This window comes from Cibotium barometz, chromosome 47 (genome assembly GCF_041138505.1).
Source record: "Cibotium barometz isolate CiBa-2024 chromosome 47, ASM4113850v1, whole genome shotgun sequence".
Classification (NCBI taxonomy): domain Eukaryota; kingdom Viridiplantae; phylum Streptophyta; class Polypodiopsida; order Cyatheales; family Cibotiaceae; genus Cibotium; species Cibotium barometz.
This window is the reverse complement of record NC_141092.1, coordinates 2,924,226-2,949,555: the sequence shown is the minus strand read 5'-3', so window position 1 is coordinate 2,949,555 and position 25,330 is coordinate 2,924,226. Positions and strand designations below refer to the sequence as shown.

General features: G+C 45.3%; 1 protein-coding gene across 2 annotated transcripts in view; it reads left to right on the top strand.

Annotated features, from left to right (window-relative positions):
- Positions 1–902: 902 nt before the first annotated feature.
- The window catches only part of LOC147611268 (uncharacterized), a 60,558-nt gene continuing 36,130 nt past the window's right edge, over positions 903–25,330 (top strand). Inside the window, exon 1 of one of the 2 annotated variants that reach the window (XM_086784330.1) lies at positions 903–2,695. In XM_086784330.1, coding sequence (XP_086640456.1) covers positions 1,274–2,695 — 1,422 coding nt within the window. In that variant the 5' untranslated portion in view covers positions 903–1,273. The remainder of the gene's footprint in view (positions 2,696–25,330) is intronic. The other variant, XM_086784331.1, reaches the window with a different exon arrangement.

The following is a 25,330-nucleotide window of genomic DNA, read 5'->3' as shown; positions in this document are numbered from 1 at the left end:
CTTGCTTGGGTATGAGCTTGATGAGCCCATACTTCACACATTGTTCCAGTTGTTGAAGTTTGAAAGCCTTATTGACTATATTGGGGATTTCAGCCATTGTGACCAGAACTTGAGGTTGACTCTCTTGATAACTACAAGCACTCTTTGCATCTCTAAGCCTCTTGAGCTACATGTCATAGAAGATGTAGCAATGTATTAATGCATGTAGCCATTTATTCAAAGGATTATGAAGAGTTTGAGCCTAAATAATGTTTCGAATGGAGGTTGCATTATGTAAAGACTAATGTAAAGACTAACGACTTAGTTCACCAAAAAGTAGAGAAGTGTGCAAAGTGTTAAAAAAGTTAGATATCCAAGGAGTACTGTGAGCTTCTTAAGGTTGTACACACTAAAGCAAGAATAGCTAAGTTCTTATGCTTCCTTAGAGCACTTTTGTACATTGCATGCCTCCAAAGGCTCAAATATTTTACTGTTAGTAAGTTGTGTAAAGTTTACACTTGCTTTTGTAGGGTTCATTTACACATTCTAGCCACAGTTGTACTTGATAAACAATTGAAATGCTTAGTAACCCTCTTATTCTTCATTCAATCATCGTGCCATTGAGTGATCCATTTTGTTGTCATAGCATAGGGGTGTGGAAGCATGACGCATAGGCATTTGTTGGCATTGCGTATCCATTTGCATCTCATGTTGCAAATGTCCAACAGAATACATACACATTGTTGCAAATGTCCAACAAAATATATACACATGGACCAATGAATGTAGTTGTTCAAAATGGTGCAAGGTTTATTTGTCAAATTTAATCAATCTTTACGTGACCTTATAAGAAATGATTTTACACGGTCCATTCCATTCATGGAAACTTGAAGTGGTAAGATAGTGGAGCAGTTAAGTCTCATTATCATTTATCACACATCATCCTAATGGAATCCTTGTGCCCATATTAAGGATAGAAAATAGGTAAGAGAGGGGGAAGCTTCCGGATGGATGGCGATGCTGCTATGGAGAGATCGAAGAGAACACCCACTTTGAAGCTTTAATTATGCTTTGGCTATGGCGATGGCATGCTCTCCGCAGCTAACTAGGGTTTGGGCTTTCGAATGCATGTGTGCATGGCTATGGCGCCAAGCTCTCAGCCGTTGCCTTTTTTAAAACACAAAAACCTTCAATCGTGCGCACGCTTTGCATGTTGGAAATGAAATGAAGTGAATCATTTTGCCAGCTTTGTTCACAGAAACCCCCGCAAACCCTCGCCCCGCGAGCTCTGGCTATGGCGTCTCCCCGCCCTTCTGCTGCGTCAGGAAACCCTAATCTCGATGCGCAGAGCCTGCATTCCTTTCTCGTGTCTTGCCCTGACGACATGGTGGCTGCCTGCCGGTCGGTGGAGGCCTTTCTTCTGCATCAGCCACCCGAGGCTGCCCTAGGGTTCTTCCGTCTGTGTTTCCCGGTGCTGCTGCAGAGGGTTTTCGGCTTCCAGGACTCGGCCTCGCCCTCCGCCTGGCTTGTCCGGGCGGCCGATGAGAGCGCTATGGGCGCCCTCCGCTCTCTCCTGCACCCCACGGGCCCCCTCTTCGCGTCCCTCCTTGCCGTCGACCGAGAAAATGCGGTGCAGTTTGTCTTCCCCAACGAGCGCCTCCCGCCCAGGGTCCGCCGTTTGCTGCTGCTCGACAAAGGCGCCTTCCTCCTCTCCCAGACCTCCGAGCTTTTCAAGAACCGCATCAAGGTCGATGGTGTCGGTGCTATTCAGCTTCAGCTCGATCTCTTCGAGTATTACATCTTCTGGTTCGCTTACTATGCAGCCTCCTGCAACGATCATGGCTCACTCCAGGGTTTTCCTGCCATCAAACGCCCCCGGTCTAGCCCTAAGCGGTCCCTTGGCCACTGGGTCTCAGGCCTGCACCATCCATTGCATCACCATGGGTCTAGCTCCACTGCATCTCGATATGGTCTTTACCTACAGCTGTTGCATCTTTACCTTGTGCATTTTGTTCAGCCACATCATTTCACAGGCATAATTCACAATCCCGGTACTGTGGACTTATCCCGGGGTGGATTCCTACTGCTCACATTGATGGAGTTTTGGCTGATGAAAGATGATCCTTGGCCGCTGCAAGCATCTCAACTGGGAGCCATCAGGATAGTTTACACACCTCCGAGTGTAGAGCTCTGTGATGCAACGAGATTAGTTGTTGATTGTGGCAATAGCCTCTTGAAGGCTTCCTTAGAACAACAATGCAGGTCATATGAGGCTGGAGCTCTAGTGGCATCAAGAAGGGGTTCAGGTTTTCACTCTTTTGCAGGAAGTCGTGCACTTTCCTCACCACATCGAATAGGCATAGACAGTGACTTCACTCTGGATCTACGACTGCTGAAGAGACCATTGTACAGGTTCATCTCTCGTGCATTTCTTTACTGGCCTGCTGGGATCTCTGCAATGCAAGCTCAGTACCTGGTGGACGTGTGGCTTGACTACATGCAGCCATGGAATATAGATTTCGAGGGTAAACCAGGAACAAGCACTGAGCTCAAGCATTCTGAATATAGAGCTAGTACAAGAGGTTACTCAGCCATGTGGCAGGATTATGTGGCAAAAAATTATCCTTTTTACACAACCCTAGTGGTCCGCTTTTTGGAGTTTGCTCTGAAATCTGTCCGCGTGAATCTTGAAGTGGTGCTTGAGATGACTGCAAAGGTATGGGCTAATTTAGTCTTGAAATTCGTGCTGTGGCTTTACTGTAGTTTACAACATTCAAGGAAGTGTGGAATTGCTATCAAGATGCATATGGAATGGCATCACCATTTCTGGAAATGATTATGGAATGGTAGGATAGGTTAAAGGGTATAACTAGTGTTGTCCACTAGTGTGTAACTAGTGTTATCCACTTTGTAGAGTTATTCATGCAAAAATCAAACATTTCTAGCAACAAAACCTCCACGGGTGGTTGAATCTGTGTAGTTGTTTTTGCAGGCTGATTATTATAGAGTCGGGGGATTCTCTTTGTTCAACTACTGTAACCATGCTTTTCTTCTCAGGAAGTACTTGCCTGCCACTTCTTAAGGTGGGAAACAGTAGTAGTAGGATTTGAAGATAAGGCTCAAATGTGAACACTCTCAAAGAATCTTTGCTCTTCTGCATGTCCCTTTATCAGAGGTCCAAGAATCTTTGCTCTTCTGCATGTCCCTTTATCAGAGGTCCTTAAGTTGAGAGGATTTTTGACTTACCTTTTTGAGGTAAAAGAGAGCACAGTGAGAGTCTGTATGAAGCTGTCCTGAAGGGTGGTATGGACAGGCAGTGCCAAAACATGGATGATAATGGAAGTGCGTCATTTACCTACACTTTGGTTGAACACTTTCATTTGGAACCCAAAGTGCTGTTTTGATGTTCTCACTTTCATGAAATATCCAGTGATTTATTGTATGAGCATTGACAGATCTATAACATACACAACCAGCTCTCCAAAGTGATCATAAGTAACACTACAGCAAATGCCATGAATTTGGCTGTTGACGTATAGGGTTGTGCTCTCTTGGGCTCTTTCTGGCTGGTTGGGGCTGTTGCTCAATTGCTGACGGGGAATGAAGTAGGGGCTCTTTCATTGGTTGGTCCTTTGTGTCAGCTTGGCTAAATCCAAGGCTAGTTGGCTACTGCGAAAGTGTGACCAATGGAGTAGTAGGCCCCTTTCCTAGGTGAGCTTTCTTTGAAAAGAGGTGAAAACCATCTCTTTATTGTGGTGCTTTAGCGTTTACTTCCTAATGGCCACCTTTGAGAGTGGAGCTAGCTTGAAAGAGGGGAGTATATGTAGTACATGAACAAGCAATTGGAGAAGGTTTTTTTTTTGACCTGGTTGCTCTCTAGAGTGCTTTTCCATTACCTTAGTGGAAAAAAAGGGCGGCATGTTCATAGTCTACACATGGAACTTTCGTAACACATGCTAGTCTCATAGATCCATTGTGTCTTTTGTAGACGTTATTAATATCTTTCTTTTCCTATTCTGTTACTGATCTCTTGTCAAGTGCATGGTCTGCATTGGGGTACAAAGTGGCACACTGGCATCTTCATCAGTGCAACATTTGTACAGAAGTAATACCTTTTTTTAAAGAAATATTTGTTGTACGTCGTGACCCCATTGTGAGCCCTCAGTGTCGAGGGACAGCTAGGCACGAGCTACGTAGGTCAGTCTCTGAGCCATAGAGGTTATTTTGGAGTTAGTCCTCTTTACCTACTTGGAGAATTCATCAAATAAGTGCATGTAGTAGTCAACCTTAGCATTAGGTTTGCATCAAAAGCATCTAGGCAAGTCAGGGGCATGAATGCAAAAGGTATTTCCTCTACCACTCGGGGTTGTCCCCCAAGGATGACGGCCTATTGCATGATGGTGCTCTTGCTCCACGCGCTGTGCACTCTTGTGCTCCATCCGTCATTGTGTGCCCAATTGGTACCCCTCCCCCCAATAAATAGGGAAGGAACGCCCAAAAAGCACACGCTATCAATAGCGGACCAAACTGCACATGTCCGCCCACAACATATCACACTCTAGCTCGCCAATCTGCCTGCCCCTAGCGTTCACATGACATACTTCCCTTCCTCAAAAGAGCTCACTCTTGAGCTCAAGAAAAAGAACTTAAGGAGAAGTTGTCACACTCTCAACACTAAAGAAACACCCTCTATTGGTCGAAACCAATAGTCTCAAGGACAATCCGACTAAGAGATCGACCTACACAAGTAACATGACATGAGCGTCAATTCCTAGTCACAAAGGCCGAATCTGGAGTAAATAGATCATCTGAGTAACTCGAAGCTGACAATGCTACCAGTACCAAAGGTAAGCAACCACTGTCCTAAAGAGTTATCCCGAAATTAGAAGTATCTTCCATTTGACTACCATGCTTTCATCTTGATGTCCTCTATAAATCTGGTTTGGGGAAAAAACCACAAAACTAGGAAAACCCAAAACCTACTACTGAAGCCTGAACCAAGTGGAACACAACAGTAGTCTCTTCCCAAACAAGAGAAGAACCGATCTTCTAGAAAAGATCATCAATCTATACTTCGTCACCTTAGAAGTCTAACGTCCCAAACAGACCTCGGAAAGTCTATGAGTGGACATGAAAGGAACAATTGTTCCAACATACCTGGTTATGACGTAAGCTAGCATCCATCATAACTGTCTGTATCAAAAGTGAAGTATCTATCCCTCAAAAATGTTGAGATAGCCTTGTGTTTGTAGGTTCAGAGTCCGAATGAAGTCTTGACAATCTGGTGTAGACCCGTAACATGTGATGGATCAAGGCGTCCCATACCACCATGATACTGTCAGAATATGCAGTGGAAATGATGACAAGAACTGAAAACTCCAAGAGCAAGTGCACAACAGAAAAACGCAGAACTGGGAGAGAGAGAGAGAAGCGTGTAACTCAACTATATACACAAGAAATCCTAGATACAATGTACAATGGATGTGGGGGCAAGGGGCCATTTTATATGGCCCAAGGGCAACCAGTCGGCGTGCATAAAAGCAGTCGACAGCCCCGTGAGTGTACCTGACGAGCAGCACAGTAGTCGCTGCAGAAAAACCTGTCGGCCAGCATCAATAGTGTCGGCGAGCTCCTACAGACAAGTCGGATAGCACAGCACACACAAAGGCAGGCGGGTAGCCGACAAGCCTCCACACATCAGGAAAAAACAGGGAAAAATATGGAAGGTGGGGAAAAATGGGAAAACACCTAAATCGGGCGGGCACACCATAACAGAGGCCCTGTTGTAAATATACAGACAAGAGATGATTGCTAACACCCCCTCTCAGCTCCTGGATGTGGAACCAACCCCAGTGAACTAGAGTGCCATTGGAGCATAGCCTGAGGTAGAGACTTCGTGAAGAGGTCCGTTGCATTGTCCTCCGTCAAACAATAAAGAAGCAAGATGTCACCAGCCAAGATCTTTCACGAACAAAGTGATTGTATCTGTATGTGCTTGGTCCGGGCATGGAAAACCGGGTTCCGAGCAATAGCGATACAGCTCTGGTTATCGCACTGGATGACTGTGGGCTCCTTCTGTGGAAACCCAATCTCGCCAAGCAACCTCCGCAGCCACACAACCTCGCAAGCAGCACCACAAGCAGCCCGGTACTCCGTCTCTGTCGACGACAAGGCAATAGTTGGTTGCCTCTTGTTGCTCCATGAAACCGCTCTTGAGTTGAGGGAAAAACTGTAGCCTGATGTGGCTAACCTCGTGTCTGGATCTCCTCCCCAGTCTGAGGCACTCCAACCTTGGAGTTTGACTCCATCCATCAATCCCCCTCCTGTGTAAAAGAGTCCAAGATCCTTCGTACCCTGTAGAGACCCAAGATCCGCAATCCTGCGTCCCAATGAGACTTCAACGGCGTCTGCATGAATGAGCTCAACAGCCCCACAGAAACACTCAAGTCCAATCTGGTATTCAGCAATCAGATCAATGAACCAACCAACTTCCGGTATAGAGAGGCATCAACTGGCTCACAAGGATCATGAGAGACAAAGAATCTCCTCTGCGTCTGCCAGATCTCCAATCCCAAGAAGAAATGGAGTAAGTCTAAATCGGTCATCTCAAACTCCTTTGACAAGGCAGCCTTCATCATTGTAATGTGCTCCATATGACTGCCGGTGAGAATGAGGTCATCCACATAAAGGATGATGAGCGTGACCATGCCGCGTTCCCGAAAGAGATATAGGTTGGCATCTGCAACCGATCTCTGAAATCCAGCCCGTAGAAAGAAGGAATCGATCTTTTGATTCCAAGCCTTGGGAGCCTGTTTAAGACCATACAAGGCCTTCCGTAACTTGTAAACCATCCCCTTTGATCTTGGAACCTCAAAGCCTGGAGGTTGCTCAAATCACCATTAAGGAACGCAGATTTAACATCCATCTGATATACGGGCCACTGCTGAGAAGCAAGGGCAAGAACGGTCTGTATCGTGGTCATCCTCGTTGTCGGTGCAAAGGTATCGTCATAGTCGATGCCAGGCCGCTAAGCATAACCCTTAGCCACAAGTCTGGCTTTGTGTTTGTCCACCGACCCATCTGACGTATACTTGGTCTTAAAGACCCACTTGACACCAATAACAGACCGTTTCGACGGCCTCGGTACCAACTCCCAAGTGTCATTCTTCTCAACGGCATCCAGTTCCACCTGCATGGCTTTCCTCCAAGTATCTTGCGCAAGGGCTTCCTTGACGGAAGTGGGCTCTGTGTCCCGCATGATACGAGACATCAAAGCATAGTTTACCTGTAAAAGCTCCGTTGAATGTCTTTTATCACGGACTTCGTGTGATCTTCGAGGTCCATCCTTTGTGGTCCATTCGGAGGGAAGCTCCGTGACACTTGACTCCCGAAGGGTGTCCCATGGGTACTCGAATAGAACGCGGAGCCTCTTGTTGCTGTGGGGGCTTATCTCCAGTTGCGGGCTCAACCTCCTCAACTAACTGAGGTTGTCCAGTTGTTGGAACAATCGATTGGGAATCATCATCAGAATCTTTTGGGTCTCCAAGAAGTGGCGCCTCATCAACAGTGGAAACCGGAACATGCTCATCAAGAACAACATCCGTGTTGACAACAACCTCGTTCCTCTCTGGATCATACAACCTGTATCCCTTGGAAAGAGAGTTATATCCCACAAAAGACAAGCTTTTGGGACTTTGAGTCAAGCTTTCCCCTCTGCTTCTTCGAAATGTGAACATATGCATCGCTCCCAAACACACGGAAATGGGAGACATCAGGTTTCCTGCCAAAATATGCCTCAAAGGGAGTCATGTTCGGTATTGAAGTCATCGGAGACCGGTTGAGGATACGGATAGCCGTAGCCACAGCCTCTCCCCAAAGTGGACGAGGAAGATCACGATGCTTCAGCATCGTCGTCGCCATCTCCACCACAGTCCTGTTCTTTCGTTCAACTACTCCATTCTCTGACGGCAAACCTTTATTGGCCAGCATTCCTCTTGATGCCATGTTCCGCACAAAATCTCACGAAAGCATTGGAAGAAAATTCACCGCCTTTGTCAGCCTGAAGAGTCTTTACCTGCAAGCTAGACTCTTTCTCGACCATTACATGCCACTCCTTGAACCGAACAAAAGCTTGGTCCTTTTGTGAAAGGAAATAAACCCATGTGAATCTGGAACAATCGTCAACAAGTAGCATGAAGTACAAAGAACCTCCCAAGGATGTTGTCTGCATAGGTCCACACAAGTCAGTGTGTGCCAACTCCAGCCCGCCTGGAAGCCTACTTCAGAAAAGATTCCCTGTGTTGCTTACCACGAATGCAAGAACTACAACGTCCTTGCCTGTTGCCAACATTTGGCAAGCCAACCACCATCCGGTCCCGGAAAGCTCGCCGTAGCGCATCCACATTTAAGTGGCCAAACTGAAAGTGCCACAAGTCACCAATTTGGGAACCTATCAAAGAGGGGAGTGCGGAGAGTTTGTATATACCATTCTCCACGCCGCCTTCCCAAACAACCTGGCCAGTCTTGCGGTCTCATAGAGCAACAGAATGCTCCTCAAACTCCACCCGGAAGCCAGTCTTGCACACCTCATGCATTGACAACAGATGAAAACCAAGTGCGGGGACAGAAAGAACACGAGAGGAATGCTCCCCCCCTTTGCCATCGGGAATGATCTCCATCTGGCCCTCACTGTGTATTGGTATGGTGGAATTGTCGCCAATGAAAATGTGACCTGACTGCTGCTTCAAATCTTGAAAGAAGTCACGGGAAGGAGTCATGTGCCTGGAAGCACCACTATCAAGAATCCATTCCCAATAAATACCAATGGCTGAATATGTGCCACAAACTGAAACAAGTTCTCGAAAGGAAGAACTCCAAACAAGACTAGTGATCATAACTCGATTCAGGGATTAGACAACAAGAACAACCTTGGCCATCGTCCTAGCCAAAGCATCTGTCTAGACCTAGAAAATCTTGGAAACCAAAACGTGCTTCCAAAAACTTATGCGCATAGCGCAAGTTCTTGAATAACCATGATTCAATAGTCTCGGTATAAGAATAGGCAGGTAAATTGGAATAGCGTGAATATCTGTACACACTCCTGCTATGGACATAAAACTAGAGAAACATCAAAACCTTAAGGACTGTAAGGCTGAAAAGATACATATTGGATATTGTCGCATAACCGTCTTGTCATGCAATCTGACAATGAATGCCAACAAAAAAACTTAATCTGGATGCCCTCTATCAAATATCCGTGTAGCCACAATGTCAATGTGTAGTCAACTATTCCTCAATCTTGCATATGGAGATAAGTCTTGCCTATCAAAGCCCAACAATGAAAACAATGGTCATTCCAATATCTGTAGGGTATTAGGTTTATGTCTTGCATGGTACAAGCCCATGACTAACTCTTGTGTGTATGTCCAAAAAATTCTTGGAGTAGAAACTTCTATGTGTACCAAGAACAACTTCGTATACGAGCAAAACAAGATACAGTACTATTCTTCTACTATCGTTCCAGATATAGCATGTGTCTGGTACGAACGCATTCCTCTTAACATGCAGGTTCAAATCAGGGATACGACAAAGCATGTGCATCGAGTTGTGCAAGTACACCTTTTATTCCGTACATGAGCTTGTCCTATTTCACCTCGAGATGAGAGTCAAAATTTACCCCCAAATCTGTGAAGAACAGTCCGAACTTCTCCAAGAAGTTCGAGAGAAGAAAGGGTTCGTGGGAACCCGCTCGCCGTTGGATTGCTCAGAGAAAAACCCCTGCTTTTTTTTTCTTCGTAATGGCCAGGTGAGTTTATAACTTTTCTTTTTTTTTTTCAAAAAAAAAACTGGCTGCCTAAGAAAGCAACTCGGCCTGCTTTCTTGACTGCCTACCTGTGCCATAGAGAGAGGGGGATCCCGATTTGGTGGCGCCCATCTGGGTTGTCCATCATGCCTTGCCCTAGCCTTCCTGCAATGTTCTTCGACCTGCCCGCCCTGGCCACGCTCTTGGGCTACCCACTAGCCGCAGGTCACCTTGACCTGGCCAAGCCCAAGTGGAACCCTCTTTCTTGCCTGCAAGCTGCCTGGGATCAAAACTGGGCTCTTGCATGTCACCTCGACCTGCTCATGTCCCCCAGGTTGGCTGCCATCTCTGCAGCCTTTGTTCCCAGATTTGCCCGCACTCGAACTGGGCCCTTTCACTTCCCAAAGGCGCAACACTGTCCTACCCTTGAACAGAAGACAGTCCGAGCAGTCTGGGCTGCACAGCCGCCAGCTCTCTCTCTCTCTCTCTTCATCTTGCAACAAACCTACACATGTACGCTGCAGCAAACATAGAAAGAGCTCATCCGAAGGTGCCCCGCTCGCATCTTCCTCTCGGAGAGGCTCTGATACCACTGTCAAATCCCACGATCTCTCTGAGAGGGAAATTTGCAAAACAGCCATGAAAAGCAAGACAAACTAACAAACCCTAACCCTAGAATGAAAAGTGAAAGAAACATATCTGGGTGCAGGCATACTCGCCACCCAACCATGACAGCTGTGAGCGAGGCTCACAATCTTGGCCGTCCCCACCGAGCCACGAGCTAGAGTGTCATGCTCTCGTGAGTGCCCTGCCTTCGTCCTCATCCGGTGTCCTCTACCATGAAAAGCAAGACAAAGCAACAAACCTTAACCCTAGAAGGAAAAGCGGAAGAAACATATCTGGGTGTAGGCATACTCGCCACCCAACCATGACAGCTGTGAGCGAGGCTCACAATCTTGGCTGTCCCCACTGAGCCACGACCTAGAGCGTCATACTCTCGTAAGTGCCCTGCCATCGTCCTCATCCGGTGTCCTCTACCACGCGGGGTTGTCCCCCAAGGATGACGGCCTCCTTCACGATGGTGCTCTTGCTCCATGCGCTCTGCACTCTTGTGCTCTATCCGTCAGTGTGTGCCCAACTGGTATCCCTCCCCCCAATGAATAGGGAAGGAATGCTTAAAAAGCACACGCCATCAATAGCGGACCAAAAAGCACATGTCTGCCCACAACATATCACACTCTAGCTCGCCAATCTGCCTGCTCCTAGCGTGCACATGACAAAGATCCTTTGTATCCTATAGATACCACAAGATCCGCAATCATGCGTCCCAATGAGTCTTCAAAGGTGCCTTTGAAGATCTTGTAATAACTACTCTTGGGAAGGAGTCATGTGCCTGGAAGCACGACTGTCTAGAATCCAGTCTCAAGTATCCCTAGCGGTGAGTCCAACCGCCTCCTTGCATGAAGAAGATGAAACGCTGGTGTCCATAATCTCCAAGTGCACAAAAGTTGGAGTCTTCACGGCATGGTCACCATGAAACTCGTTTCACGTTTCGGTGTTGAAACGTGCGCATCATTGAAACCATTTCGTTTCATGTGGAACAAAAAGTTGTGATTTTTTCTAAGGTTTAGCCTCTCTCTATATTTTTAAGCCTTTCACTTTCCTTCTTTTATGTCTCTTTTTCTCTCCTTTCTTCAATGGTGACATTATAGCAATATATTTTCATATTGTCATGCATATATCATTTCGATCTACCGTCTCATTGTGCACCTATCCACATTTGAAACGTTTCATTCCAAAATAGATGGTTTCGACAGTGAAACGTTTCAGCAATGAAACATTTCGTGGTGACCTTGCTTCACGGTTATTGTTGAGGAATGTGCACCTTTTTCGGTGCTCCTTTAAGGACATTTCCTCTTATAGTGGCCTTTCACCCTATATACAGCCCCTTCACCTTTGCGTTTTTCTCAGATTTGCAGTCCTCTGGATGCTGCGTTTTCTGGACAGTTGTTGCTAATTGCTTTCCCTTCACTTTGGCTTCATCGCTTACAGCCTGAAGGTACTTTCTCATCAGCGTTTTTTCCCTTCTTGGAGTTACTAGGCGGCCTGTTTTTTTAGGACTGCAGTCCCTCTCTAGCTGCGTTTTCCTCTCCAGTGGACATTCCCTTTCACAGAGGGGGTCTTGTGGTGGTTCTGGCTTTGGTGGCAACCTTGGTACTTGTGGTGGACACTCCTTCCGAGATTGAGCCCAAGCTTTTGTGATGGCTATCTCGACTACACTTCATATGTTCTCCGAGTCTGCAAAGTTGGATGGTTCCAACTACACTTTGTGGAAGGTGAAGGTGAAATCAGCCTTGCGTGCTGTGGATCTTTGGAATTGGCTTGCTACACCTGCCAATGCCACCCCTCCCACCCTTGCTTTTGGTGGTGTGACTCAGGCACAGGTTGATATTTGGCAGGCGAATGATCGTCGTGTTTTCTCCTTTTTTCTGATATTGAATTGTCAGGATTCTGTGCGTATACAGCCGATGCATTTGTAGATCTCTACGAGATGAAGTCTCCGGGTCGGATTTTGGCGTTGGAAAAGTAGCTTATGAACTTGTCAGTTTCTGCCTTTCCATCTTTATCTACTTTCATCTCGAACATGAAAGATCTCCGGGATGAGCTTGCTCTTTGTGGCAAGGATATCTCTACAGAGGATATGGCTATTTGGCTTCTCTCCAAGCTTCTAGAGAGGTTTGTGTCAAAATATGCAGCGGAAATGATAACCAAATCTGAGACCACAAGAGCAAGTAGAGTGCAGAAAATAGACAGCACAAGAGAAGGAGAGAGATAGGCGTATAACTCTTCTCTATACACAAGATCCCGAGGAAAAACTGAATGAATACAATATGGGACAATGGGGCCTATTTATATGGCCCCATCATGGAGTCGGTCAGCGCTAGCATGCGCCGCTAGCCCTCACGACTTGGCACATCCAGTCAGCCAGCAGAAAAAAAACACCACGACTACTTCTGATCAGGTCGGCCAGCCCACGTGTCCAAGAGTGCAGTCGGCTAGCTCCTGCCAGCCTGTGGCAACCACCCACATCATGGAAAAAATGGGGAAAGAAATACAGGGAGTGAGGAAAAATGATAAAACACCTATACAAGGCGGGCACACCCACAACAGAGGCCCTGTTGTCTGATAAAGACAGGAGATGACTTCTAACAGCTTGATGCTTATTTTCAGTCTCTTGTTTCTTCTCCTCGTCCTGTTTCAGTTACTTGGAAGGAAGTTCTCCCCTCCATTATGTAGATTGAGTCTCGCGTTGAGGAGGAGACTGGCACCTCTAGTGGTTCTGATGGAGCTTTGGCTGCACGAGATAAAGGGAAGAATCAACAGAAGAAAGGGAAAGGGGGTTGTGACAAGAACTCCAAGGATAAAGACAAAAACAAATCTTCTAAAAACAAGGACATTGAGTGTCATTATTGTGGCAAGAAGGGTCATAAATCGCTCCAATGTCACAAGAAGAAGCGAGATGAAGAAGCAAAGAAATCTTCCTCTACAGCGGTGTCTCAGACCAAGAAGGATGATGGTATTCTTCTATTAGCAGGTACCCGTCATGTGCTTGCTCTTGTGACTTCTCAATCGCGGTCGTGGATTGTGGATAGCGGTGCTACTGCTCACATGACACCCCATCGAGATTGGTTCGAGGACTTCACTGCTAGGAAAGGCGAGATCACTTTGGGTGATTCTTCTTCTGTGCCAGTGCATGGACATGACACCATCCCCATCGTCCGCTCCTCCGAGGACAAGAGGTACTTCTCTGACGTTCTGTACATTCTAGATTTGGCATTTAACCTTTTGTCAGTGAGTGCTCTTACAGCTTAGGGTGCGGAGGTGATCTTCTCTCGTCATGAGATTACCAGTCGTGATAAGCAGTCTGGTAGGATCTTGGCTTAGGGAGTCCAAGATAGTGGTCTGTACAAGTTGACCGCTTTGCTTTCTTCTGGTTCTTCTTCTGCTCTTTGGCATGCTTAGTTTGGCCATTTAAGCTATCAGCTTCTACAACGAGCTTCAAAGGATGGGTTGGTTGAGGGTTTACTGACCATCAAGGCTCCATCTACTGTTTGTTCCTCTTGTTTATAAGAGAAGCAACACCGAGCCGCCTTTCTGAAGGAGGCGACACACAGATCTTTGACATCACTTGCTCTTGTTCATGCAGACTTATGTGGTCCTATGAGTACCGCGGCTTTGAGTAAGGCGGCGTACATCTCCAGATATACTTGGGTCTTCTTTCTAAAGTCCAAGGATGAGGCTTTTCAACACTTTTGTGATTGGAGAATTGAGGTGGAAAAAGAGACCGGTTTCTTGGTCAAGGCTCTCAGGACCGACAGAGGGGGCGAGTTTACATCCTAGGAGTTTCAGCAATATTGCAGGTCCCATGGCATTTGGAGATAGCTTACTGCAGTATATACTCCATCACAGAATGGAGTTGCAGAGAGGAAGAATAGGACCATTATGGAGATGGCCCGTGCTATGCTTGAGCATTCTTCATTACCTCGACGTTTCTGGGCTGAGGCGGCTTCCACTGCTGTCTACATTCAGAACAGGTCTCCTACTGCTGCTCTTCCAGATAAAACTCCATATGAGTCTTTCCATGGTGAAAAGCCCTCTGTTGTTCATTCCGTGTATTTGGTTGTTTGGCGTATGTACATGTGCGTAAGGAGCATCGCTCCAAGTTGGACTCGAAGTCTCAGCGCATGACTTTTCTCGGATACAGCATTGTGTCCAAGGCATATCGTCTTTATGATCAACAAGCCGGCAAAGTTGTTGTGAGCCGTGATGTGGTGTTCGATGAGACTTCTACATCTTTTGAGAGGGGTGGTGAGCTTCTTCTTCCTCCTCCTCCTCCTCCTCCCTCTTCTTCTGTTACACCTCCAGCTGTGGATTCTCAGTCAGATGATGATGACTCTGCTCCTCCTCCAACAAGTTTGAGCAGATTTGTGTCTGGATGGTATTTTCAGACAGTTCGTGATTTTGGGTTACGTGAGCTTCCTTCTGCTCCTCCACTTGGTTCTCTCAGGCGATCTTCCAGAGTTTTAGGGAAACAAATTCATGAGGGCAACATGTTTGTTAACTATGCTCTTATGTCCTCTTATCATTCATGGTCCTTCTTATCCCTCTTCTGTGGATGAGGCTCTTTCACATGAGCCTTGGTGTCGTGCTATGCCATTGAACAGAATGGCACTTGGATTTTGGTGCCTAGGCCACTGTAGCGTAAGGTGATCGGTGTGCGCTGGATCTTCAAATCGAAGTTCCGAGCTGATGGTAGCTTAGACAAGCACAAGGCGAGGTTGGTTGCCAAGGGTTATGCTCAATGCCCTGGGGTCGACTTTGATGAGACCTTCGCTTCGACAGCCGAGGTGACTACCATTTGCACCGTTCTTGCTCTTGGAGGACATCATAGATGACCCGTATTCCAGATGGACGTTAAGTTGGCTTTCCTAAATGGAGAGCTTACACAGGAGGTTTATGTTGATCAGCCGCTGGGATTTGTTGTTCCAGGCAAATAGGATTTGGTGTACCGACTGAAGAAAGCTTTATATGGTTTGAAGCAGGCTCCGTGGGCTTGGTACCAACCGAGTGATAAGTTCTTTCAGAAGCTCGGCTTGCGCCGTTCTCATGCAGATTCGAACCTTTATATCCTCCTTGAGAGGGGGTTGATTGTTATCATTGTGGTCTATGTTGATGATCTCATCTTTACAGGTTCTTATTCTGTGAGGATCCATTCAGTCATGGATGCTTTGGAGACAGAGTTTGAGATGACGGATCTTGGCCTTCTGCATTATTTTCTTGGCTTTGAGATTTGGCAGACCCCGAAGGGCATTTTCCTCTCTCAGCAGAAGTACACACGGGAGATTCTTGACAGATTTCAGATGATTGGATGCAAACTAGTATCTTCTCCTATGGATACTAGTGAGAAGCTTTCTCTTCTTGATACTTCTCCAGGAATTAATCAAGGACGGTATCGGATTCTCGTTGGTGGTTTGGTTTGGTTGACCTACTCCCGATTGGACGCGTGTTTCGCAGTCAGCTTATTGAGTTCTTTCTCATCTAAACTGTCAAATCCCCACGGATCTTCCGTCGTGATCGATCTTGGTTCGAAACTCGAATCCTGCAACAAACGAACACAAACAAGCATGGGGGTGCAGGCCTGACTCACCTCCCAACCATGACAGCTGTGGGCAAGCCCACAATCTTGGTTGTCCCCTCCGAGCCACGAGCTGAGCTAACTAGGTTGACGTACCGACCAATCTCCTCCTCGCGACGTCCCATACCGCCACGAAGCTGCCCTCGCGGGCCTCGAGATTGCTGCCGGCCTCGGCTGCATAAAGCAGGTGCACGTCTGCACTAGATCCAGGCTCCAAGACCATAGACCTCTCACAAACTCGCGAGACTCTCTATATTATAACTAACCTTGGCCACCCTTTTATAGGCTCTTGGCCGGTCATCGGGCGTCCACACTTGGCCGCCCGCCCGTCCATACTTGGGTGCCCGCCCGTTAGTATATCCCTAACTCAGCTCGTCAATCAGCCTGCCTAGTTCCAAGCTTCCCCAAGCCTCGAAGCTAGTCTTGCATGCGTATAGCACACGGTAGATACGCACTGTGCACATGACATACTCCCCTTCCTCTAAGAGCTCACTCCTGAGCTCACTAAAAAGCTAGAGTAATCTCTCTGAAGAGAAGTCAATGTCTCCCATGTAGCGTCCTCCTCAACACGATCCTTCCACTTGATCTTGTATTCCGTGATAAGCGTATGACGCAATCTTCGTTCACGAAAGCCAAGAATCTTTTCAGGTTCGTGCGGAACAAATGTCATGTCCTGGACATCTATAATTTCTTGAAGAGTAACTAACTGATCTGCTCCTCCCAGTACTTCCTTAAGTCTACTGACATGAAATACAGGATGAACTTTCACATGAGAAGGCAAATCCAATTCATATGCAACTGAACCAATCCGTCGTGTAACACGAAATGGTCCACAGTATCTAGGGGATAATTTCGGAGATCTACCTGTCCGCAAAGTCTCGGAATCTTTCGGAACTCGCAAATACACTATCGTTCCTTCAGAGAATTCTCTAGGTGAACGATGTCTATTAGAATACAACCTATCTCGGTCTTGAGCACTTCTAATAGATTCCTTTGCAACTTGTAACATTTCCTACATATCTTGCAAAAAATTACGTGCTGCATCATGCTGAAGTCCTGAGAATCCTACTGTAACAGGTGATCTAGGTTGAAAACCATACATAAGCATGAAAGGACTAAACCCTGTACTCGTATGCTTAGTACTGTTATATGCAAATTCTAACATAGGAAGATAATCCTCCCATGAACTCTGTCTTTTGGATACATATGCTCGAAGCATATCCTCCAAAATCTGATTCACTCTTTCAGTCTGGCCATCAGATTGAGGATGATCAGAGGAACTCAAATTCAAAGTTGTTTCCAACTTCTCAAAAACAAGTTTCCAAAAGTCACTCGTAAACTTAGAGTCCCTATCACTCACTATGTCCTGCGGTAACCCGTACAGTCTAAACAATTGCTCGATAAACTGCCGAGCTAATTGCGTAGCTGTAATAGTCTTCCTGGTTGGTAAAAATCTAGCCATTTTTGTCAAGCGATCTACCACAACCCAAATAGAATCGTGGCCGTGATGTGTTCTTGGCAATCCGGTAATAAAATCCATGGAAATACTTTTCCATTTATTACCTCGGATTTGCAAAGGATGCAACAACCCAGCCTGTCTAAAGCGTTCAGCTTTATTTGCCTGACAAATTTGACACTTGAAAACATAATCTTCTACATATCCTTTCATCTTCGGCCAATAAAAAGTGTGTTTCACTAATGATAGTGTCTTGTGTACTCCAGGGTGTCCAGCAGAAGGGGCGTCGTGACACTCCCTCAGAATCTTGGACCTAATGTTCGGGATCTGTGGTACACAAATTTTGTCATTACGGAATAGCAAACCATTTCGAATTATCCACTGGCCTCCTGCAGCCTGAATGGTAGACTGCTCAGTCATCGAGTCTTGGTCAATCAATGAGCTCCCGTCCTGGATCTTCTGTCCAAAATGGACCAAAATAACTATCAGTCCTGCAAAGCCCTCTCAATGACTGAAATAAGTCAGTAGAAATCTTGGTGAACGACAAAGTATTCACCTCTCTAATCCGACTAAGCGCATCTGCAATATTATTCATGGACCCTTTCCGATAACGGATCTCAAAATCAAAATCTTGCATTAACTCTGCCCAACGAGCTTTCCTTCCTCTCTAATCATCCGCATCACACACATACTTGATTGACTGATGATCAGTCAATACCACAAACTTGGAGCCATATAAATAATGTCTCCAAACCTTGAGAGCATGAATCACAGCATAAAGCTCCTTCTCAAGAGTTGGCCAACGAGATTGAGTGTCGTCTAGCTTTTTACTTTCAAAAGCAACCGGTCTACCATCTTGAAATAAAGCAGCCCCGATAGCATAGTCACTGGCATCAGTTTCAAGAACATAAGGGCGACTAGGATCAGGCAATGCTAAGATAGGTGCTTCCTTGACTTTATCTTTCAAAAGTCTGAAGGCCATATCCAAATCATTATTTCAAGTGATAGGCTGATTGGACTTACGTCCACGACCTTTCAATAAGTCGGTCAACGGTAGTGTGAGCTGAGAGTACTCCCGTATAGATTTCCGAAGAAAAACAACAAAACCGAGAAAAGAACGAAGTTGTTTCACTGTTCGCGGTATAGGCCAGTCCAAAATCTTCTGAACTCGATCATAGTCAGTGCTCAATCCATCTCTAGTGATCTTGTGTCCCAAGTAAATGATGTCCGTCATAAAGAACTCACATTTACTCAACTTAGCATATAGTCGATTCTGTCTTAAAATAGATAAGACTATCGTGAGATGTCTGACATGATCCTCAAGAGTACGACTATAAATCAAAATATCGTCCAGGAACACCACCACAAATTTCCCCAAATGTTCACGAAAAAGATCGTTCATCATTTGTTGGAAAGTGGCTGGAGCATTGGTTAACCCAAAAGGTAATACGAGAAACTCGTAATGGCCACACCTAGTCCGAAAGGCGGTTCTTTCGACATGCCTTTCATGAATACGTATCTGGTGATAGCCAGTACGTAAATCTATCTGCGTGAAATATTTCGCTCCTGCTAACCGGTCAATCAGGTCATCTGATCTAGGGAGAGGATAACGGTTCTTAATTGTTAGCTTGTTCAATCTCTTGTAACCTATACACATTCTCCAAGTATTGTCCTTCTTTCTCCTAAGCAACACAGGTGCACCCCAAGGTGATTTACTTGGACGGATCTGGCCCATCCTCAAATAATCTTCGAGTTGTTTAGCCAACTCATCTTCCTCAGCTTGGCTCATCCTATAAGGTGGAATACTCACAGGATGAGCACCAGGGATCAAGTCAATACGATGATCTACTGCCCGTTCAGGTGGTAAACCCGATGGCAGTTCCTTAGGAAATACATCTTGAAACGAATCAAGTATCTTCTGTAATTCTTTGCTTTCAAACACACTTAATTCATTCACATCCATGGAAGGGATGAGAAAAGAAGAAAGTGGAATCAAGACACAATGGAAAGCAGTGTACAAAGAAGAATTCATTATATTTCCAAAATCAATTGTATTTACAAGAGGTCCTTGAGAGGGATGGATACAATCACCTAAAATACTATACTTGGTGTCCCTATGCTGAAAAGAAAAAATATGACTAGACCAATCTATCTGGACATCAAGAGTCTTAAACCACTCAATCCCTAATAACAAGTCTACATTTTCCAGATGCATAACATAGCATTCCAGAGTATCTTTGTAGTCCTGAATCTAGATTGGAAACATCTCCACCTTGCGATCCCAAACTTGTATGCCCGCAGGTAGACGTACCTCATAGGTATGGTCGCTGAGTGTCGTATCAAGACTCAATTTCTGCACAAGTTTGTAGTTAACAAAATTATGCGAACTACCAGGGTCTAAAAGAATGTGAATTTTATGGCCATTCACTTCTCCATAAACTCGGAGAAGATCATGCAAGCCAAATACCTTAGAATTGAACAGACAATCAAAACAAGTACTAGGGCGAGAAAGTACAGTAATTGACTTACCTGTGAAAGACAACTGGTTAGCTGCCTTTGGCTTGGGTCCTGCGTTTGACTTGGTACCCTTTGGCTTCGGGCACTCATACGCATGTGTCCTTTTTCTTCGCAGATAAAACAACGTCCTTCCTTCTTGAGCTTCAAAGCCCTAAGGAGTCGTTTCTTCTTCGCTGGTGTCGAACTTGTATTCTTCGAAGGTTGGTCCAAAGACTTGCCTTCAGTCGTGTTAGCCATAGGTGCGGAGAACTTTCTTTTATGCTTGTTCCCCTGCTCGGTAACGGGTTTCGACTTGGAAGAGACCATCGTATCATCATAGATACGAGCTGAATGAATGGCCTCGTCCAAAGTTTTACATTTGTTATTTTTAACCTGTAATCGGTACGAGTCGGGTAAACCAGCTACGAAAAACCCCAAAAGAGTAGTGGGATCCATCTTTGTAGCTTTCATCTGCAAGTCACGAAACTTCTGGAGGTAGACCTCATAATTGAGGTGCTCCGAGGTCATAGTCAAAGCTGAAAACCGGGCAACAACATCATAATCATCCTCTTTCTTGAGAAATTCTTCCTTGAAGATATCTTCAAATTGTGCCCAAGTCGTTGGCTTTGGGTTCAGTTCCTTCCACCAAAGCAAAGCTTTGCCGGACAGGAAACCTGCTGCTAACTGGATCTTCTTTCCATCATTATATGGATGAAACTGAAAGTGAACTTGCCACTTGTGTAGCCAAGTGTCCACGATCTCCTTGGTGCGCTGGTTTTGCTCGCCCCCGAACGGTTCCGGAGTAATGTTGGGGCCTAAAGCTGAAGCCAAGGTATCCATACCCGAGAAAGTAGAGAGGGTAGTGGTCAATAGAGCGATGAAGTTCTGCAAAGCTTGCATCTGAGCTGCGATTTGTGCCTGAGGTTCCGTCGAAGAAGCTTCGAGAGCTACTTTGAACTCTTGGAAATCTGATTTTGACACAAAATCGTCAAAAAGATCGGCATCGGTTCCTTCCATAGCCGGCAAGCCTTCGCGTTCCACAAGGGGCTCCAACTGTGATTCTTGGGTCGACATCGTGAAGAGGGTACGCGGAGAGAAAATTCGATCTTTGCACAACAAAAGTGCAAGCGAACTTGAGAGCTTGAGAGCTTGAAAACTTGAGAACTTGAGAACTCGAGAGATGTGTGGCAAGAAGCCCACGTGAGGGGGTATATAAAGGTTTCCCAAAAGCCAAAAAAAACTCGAAAAGCTATGCTTAGCTTTTGCTTTAGCTTTTGTGTTTTTTGTTTTTTTTTTCTTGAATAAATATATATATATATATATATATATATATGGATATATATATTCTTTTGTCTTAAAAAAAAAAACCTTGGAAACCTTAGAGAGGGGGGGATTCTTTTAAAATTTTAAAAAAAATTTAAACTCCCCTAAAAAAACAAAAAACGAAAGCATAGAGAAAAAAAAAATCGAAATGCTTTCCTTGCGTTTTGTTTTTTTTGCACTTCCCTCCTGGATTAGCCTGATGGTGTCTGCTGACGTGGAGAGCTGGCCGTTGCTGCAATCGTCATGGCTGCCGGCGCACCAGCCTGTATGTGAGCTTGCGCCAGCCGGATGGGAAACCTGTGCTGGGCCGCCTACAGGGCCTGGCTGGGCGCCTGCGTAGGCCTGGGCGCTGCCCGCCTGGCCTGGGCACCAGCCCGCCTGGCGTAGCCTAGGCGCCTACGTGGCTTGGCTGCCTAGCCGCCTGGTGTAGGCCTGGGCTCGCCTGGCTACGCAGGCCTGCTGGCCGCCTGCAGCTATAGCCTAAGACACCTGCCATCACGGCTAAAAATAACAAATGTAAAACTTTGGACGAGGCCATTCATTCAGCTCGTATCTATGATGATACGATGGTCTCTTCCAAGTCGAAACCCGTTACCGAGCAGGGGAACAAGCATAAAAGAAAGTTCTCCGCACCTATGGCTAACACGACTGAAGGCAAGTCTTCGGACCAACCTTCGAAGAATTCTAGTTCGACACCAGCGAAGAAGAAACGACTCCTTAGGGCTTTAAAGCTCAAGAAAGAAGGACGTTGTTTTATCTGCGAAGAAAAAGGACACATGCGTAACGAGTGCCCAAAGAAAAAGGGTACCAAGTCAAACGCAGGACCCAAGCCAAAGGCAGCTTACCAGTTTCTTTGACAGGTAAGTCAATTACTGTACTTTCTCGCCCTAGTACTTGTTTTGATTGTCTGTTCAATTCTAAGGTATTTGGCATGCATGATCTTCTCCGAGTTTATGGAGAAGTGAATGGCCATAAAATTCACATTCTTTTAGACCCTGGCAGTTCGCATAACTTTGTTAACTACAAACTTGTGCAGAAATTGAGTCTTGATACGACACTCAGCGACCATACCTATGAGGTACGTCTACCTGCGAGCAGACAAGTTTGGGATCGCAAGGTCGAGATGCTTCCAATCCAGATTCAGGACTACAAAGATACTCTGGAATGCTATGTTATGCATCTGGAAAATGTAGACTTGTTATTAGGGATTGAGTGGTTTAAGACTCTTGATGTCCAGATAGATTGGTCTAGTCATATTTTTTCTTTTCAGCATAGGGACACCAAGTATAGTATTTTAGGTGATTGTATCCATCCCTCTCAGGGACCTCTTGTAAATACAATTGATTTTGGAAATATAATGAATTCTTCTTTGTACACTGCTTTCCATTGTGTCTTGATTCCACTTTCTTCTTTTCTCATCCCTTCCATGGATGTGAATGAATTAAGTGTGTTTGAAAGCAAAGAATTACAGAAGATACTTGATTCGTTTCAAGATGTATTTCCTAAGGAACTGCCATCGGGTTTACCACCTGAACGGGCAGTAGATCATCGTATTGACTTGATCCCTGGTGCTCATCCTGTGAGTATTCCACCTTATAGGATGAGCCAAGCTGAGGAAGATGAGTTGGCTAAACAACTTGAAGATTATTTGAGGATGGGCCAGATCCGTCCAAGTAAATCACCTTGGGGTGCACCTGTGTTGCTTAGGAGAAAGAAGGACAATACTTGGAGAATGTGTATAGATTACAAAAGATTGAACAAGCTGACAATTAAGAACCGTTATCCTCTCCCTAGATCAGATGACCTAATTGACCGATTAGCAGGAGCGAAATATTTCTCGAAGATAGATTTGCGTACTGGCTATCACCAGATACGTATTCATGAAAGGCATGTCGAAAGAACCGCCTTTCGGACTAGGTATGGCCATTACGAGATTCTCGTATTACCTTTTGGGTTAACCAATGCTCCAGCCACTTTCCAGCAAATGATGAACGATCTTTTTCGTGAACATTTGGGAAAATTTGTGGTGGTGTTCCTGGATGATATTTTGATATATAGCCGTACTCTTGAGGATCATGTCAGACACCTCACGATTGTCTTATCTATTTTAAGACAGAATCGACTATATGCTAAGTTGAGTAAATGTGAGTTCTTTATGACCGACATCATTTACTTGGGACACAAGATCACTAGAGATGGATTGAGCATTGACTATGACCGAGTTCAGAAGGTTTTGGACTGGCCTATACCGCGAACAGTGAAACAACTTCGTTCTTTTCTCGGTTTTGTAGTTTTTCTTAGGAAATCTGTACGGGAGTACTCTCAGCTCACACTACCGATGACCGGCTTATTGAAAGGTCGTGGACGTAAGTCCAATCAGCCTATCACTTGGAATAACGATTTGGATATGGCCTTCAGACTTTTGAAAGATAAAGTCAAGGAAGCACCTATCTTAGCATTGCCTGATCCTAGTCGGCCTTATGTTCTTGAAACTGATGCCAGTGACTATGCTATCGGGGCTGCTTTATTTCAAGATGGTAGACCGGTTGCTTTTGAAAGTAAAAAGCTAGACGACACTCAATCTCGTTGGCCAACCCTTGAGAAGGAGCTTTATGCTGTGATTCATGCTCTCAAGGTTTGGAGACATTATTTATATGGCTCCAAGTTTGTGGTATTGACTGGTATTGACTGATCATCAGTCAATCAAGTATGTGTGTGATGCGGATGATTAGAGAGGAAGGAAAGCTCGTTGGGCAGAGTTAATGCAAGATTTTGATTTTGAGATCCGTTATCGGAAAGGGTCCATGAATAATATTGCAGATGCGCTTAGTCGGATTAGAGAGGTGAATACTTTGTCGTTCACCGAGATTTCTACTAACTTATTTCAGTCATTGAGAGGGCTTTGCAGGACTGATAGTTATTTTGGTCCATTTTGGACAGAAGATCCAGGACGGGAGCTCATTGATTGACCAAGACTCGGTGACTGTGCAGTCTACCATTCAGGCTGCAGGAGGTCAGTGGATGATTCGGAATGGTTTACTATTCCGTAATGACAAAATTTGTGTACCACAGATCCCGAACATTAGGTCCAAGATTCTGAGGGAGTGTCACGACGCCCCTTCTGCTGGACACCCTGGGGTACATAGGACACTATCTTTAGTGAAACACACTTTTTATTGGCCGAAGATGAAAGGGTATGTAGAAGATTATGTTCTTAAGTGTCAGATTTGTCAGGCAAATAAAGCTGAATGCTTTAGACAGGCTGGGTTGTTGCATCCTTTGCAAATCCCAGGTAATAAATGGGAAAGTATTTCCATGGATTTTATTACCGGATTGCCAAGAACACATCAAGGCCATGATTCTATTTGGGTTGTGGTAGATCGCTTGACAAAGATGGCTAGATTTTTACCGACCCGGAAGAATATTACAGCTACGCAATTAGCTCGGCAGTTTATCGAGCAATTGTTTAGACTGTACGGGTTACCGCAGGACATAGTCAGCGAGTGATTTTTGGAAACTTGTTTTCGAGAAGTTGGAAACAACTTTGAATTTGAGTTCCTCAGATCATCCTCAATCTGATGGCCAGACTGAAAGAGTGAATCAGATTTTGGAGGATATGCTTCGAGCATATGTATCCAAAAAACAAAGTTCATGGGAGGATTATCTTCCTATGTTAGAATTTGCATATAACAATACTAAGCATACGAGTACAGGGTTTAGTCCTTTCATGCTTATGTACGGTTTTCAACCAAGATCACCTGTTACAGTAGGATTCTCAGGACTTCAGCATGATGCAGCACGTAATTTTTTGCAAGATATGCAGGAAATGTTACAAGTTGCGAAGGAATCTATTAGAAGTGCTCAAGATCGAGACATGTTTTATTCTAATAGACATCGTTCACCTAGAGAATTCTCTGAAGGAACGATGGTGTATTTGCGAGTTCCGAAAGATTCCGAGACTTTACGGACAGGTAGATCTCCGAAATTATCCCCTAGATACTGTGGACCATTTCAAGTTACACGACGGATTGGTTCAGTTGCATATGAATTGGATTTGCCTTCTCATGTGAAAGTTCAT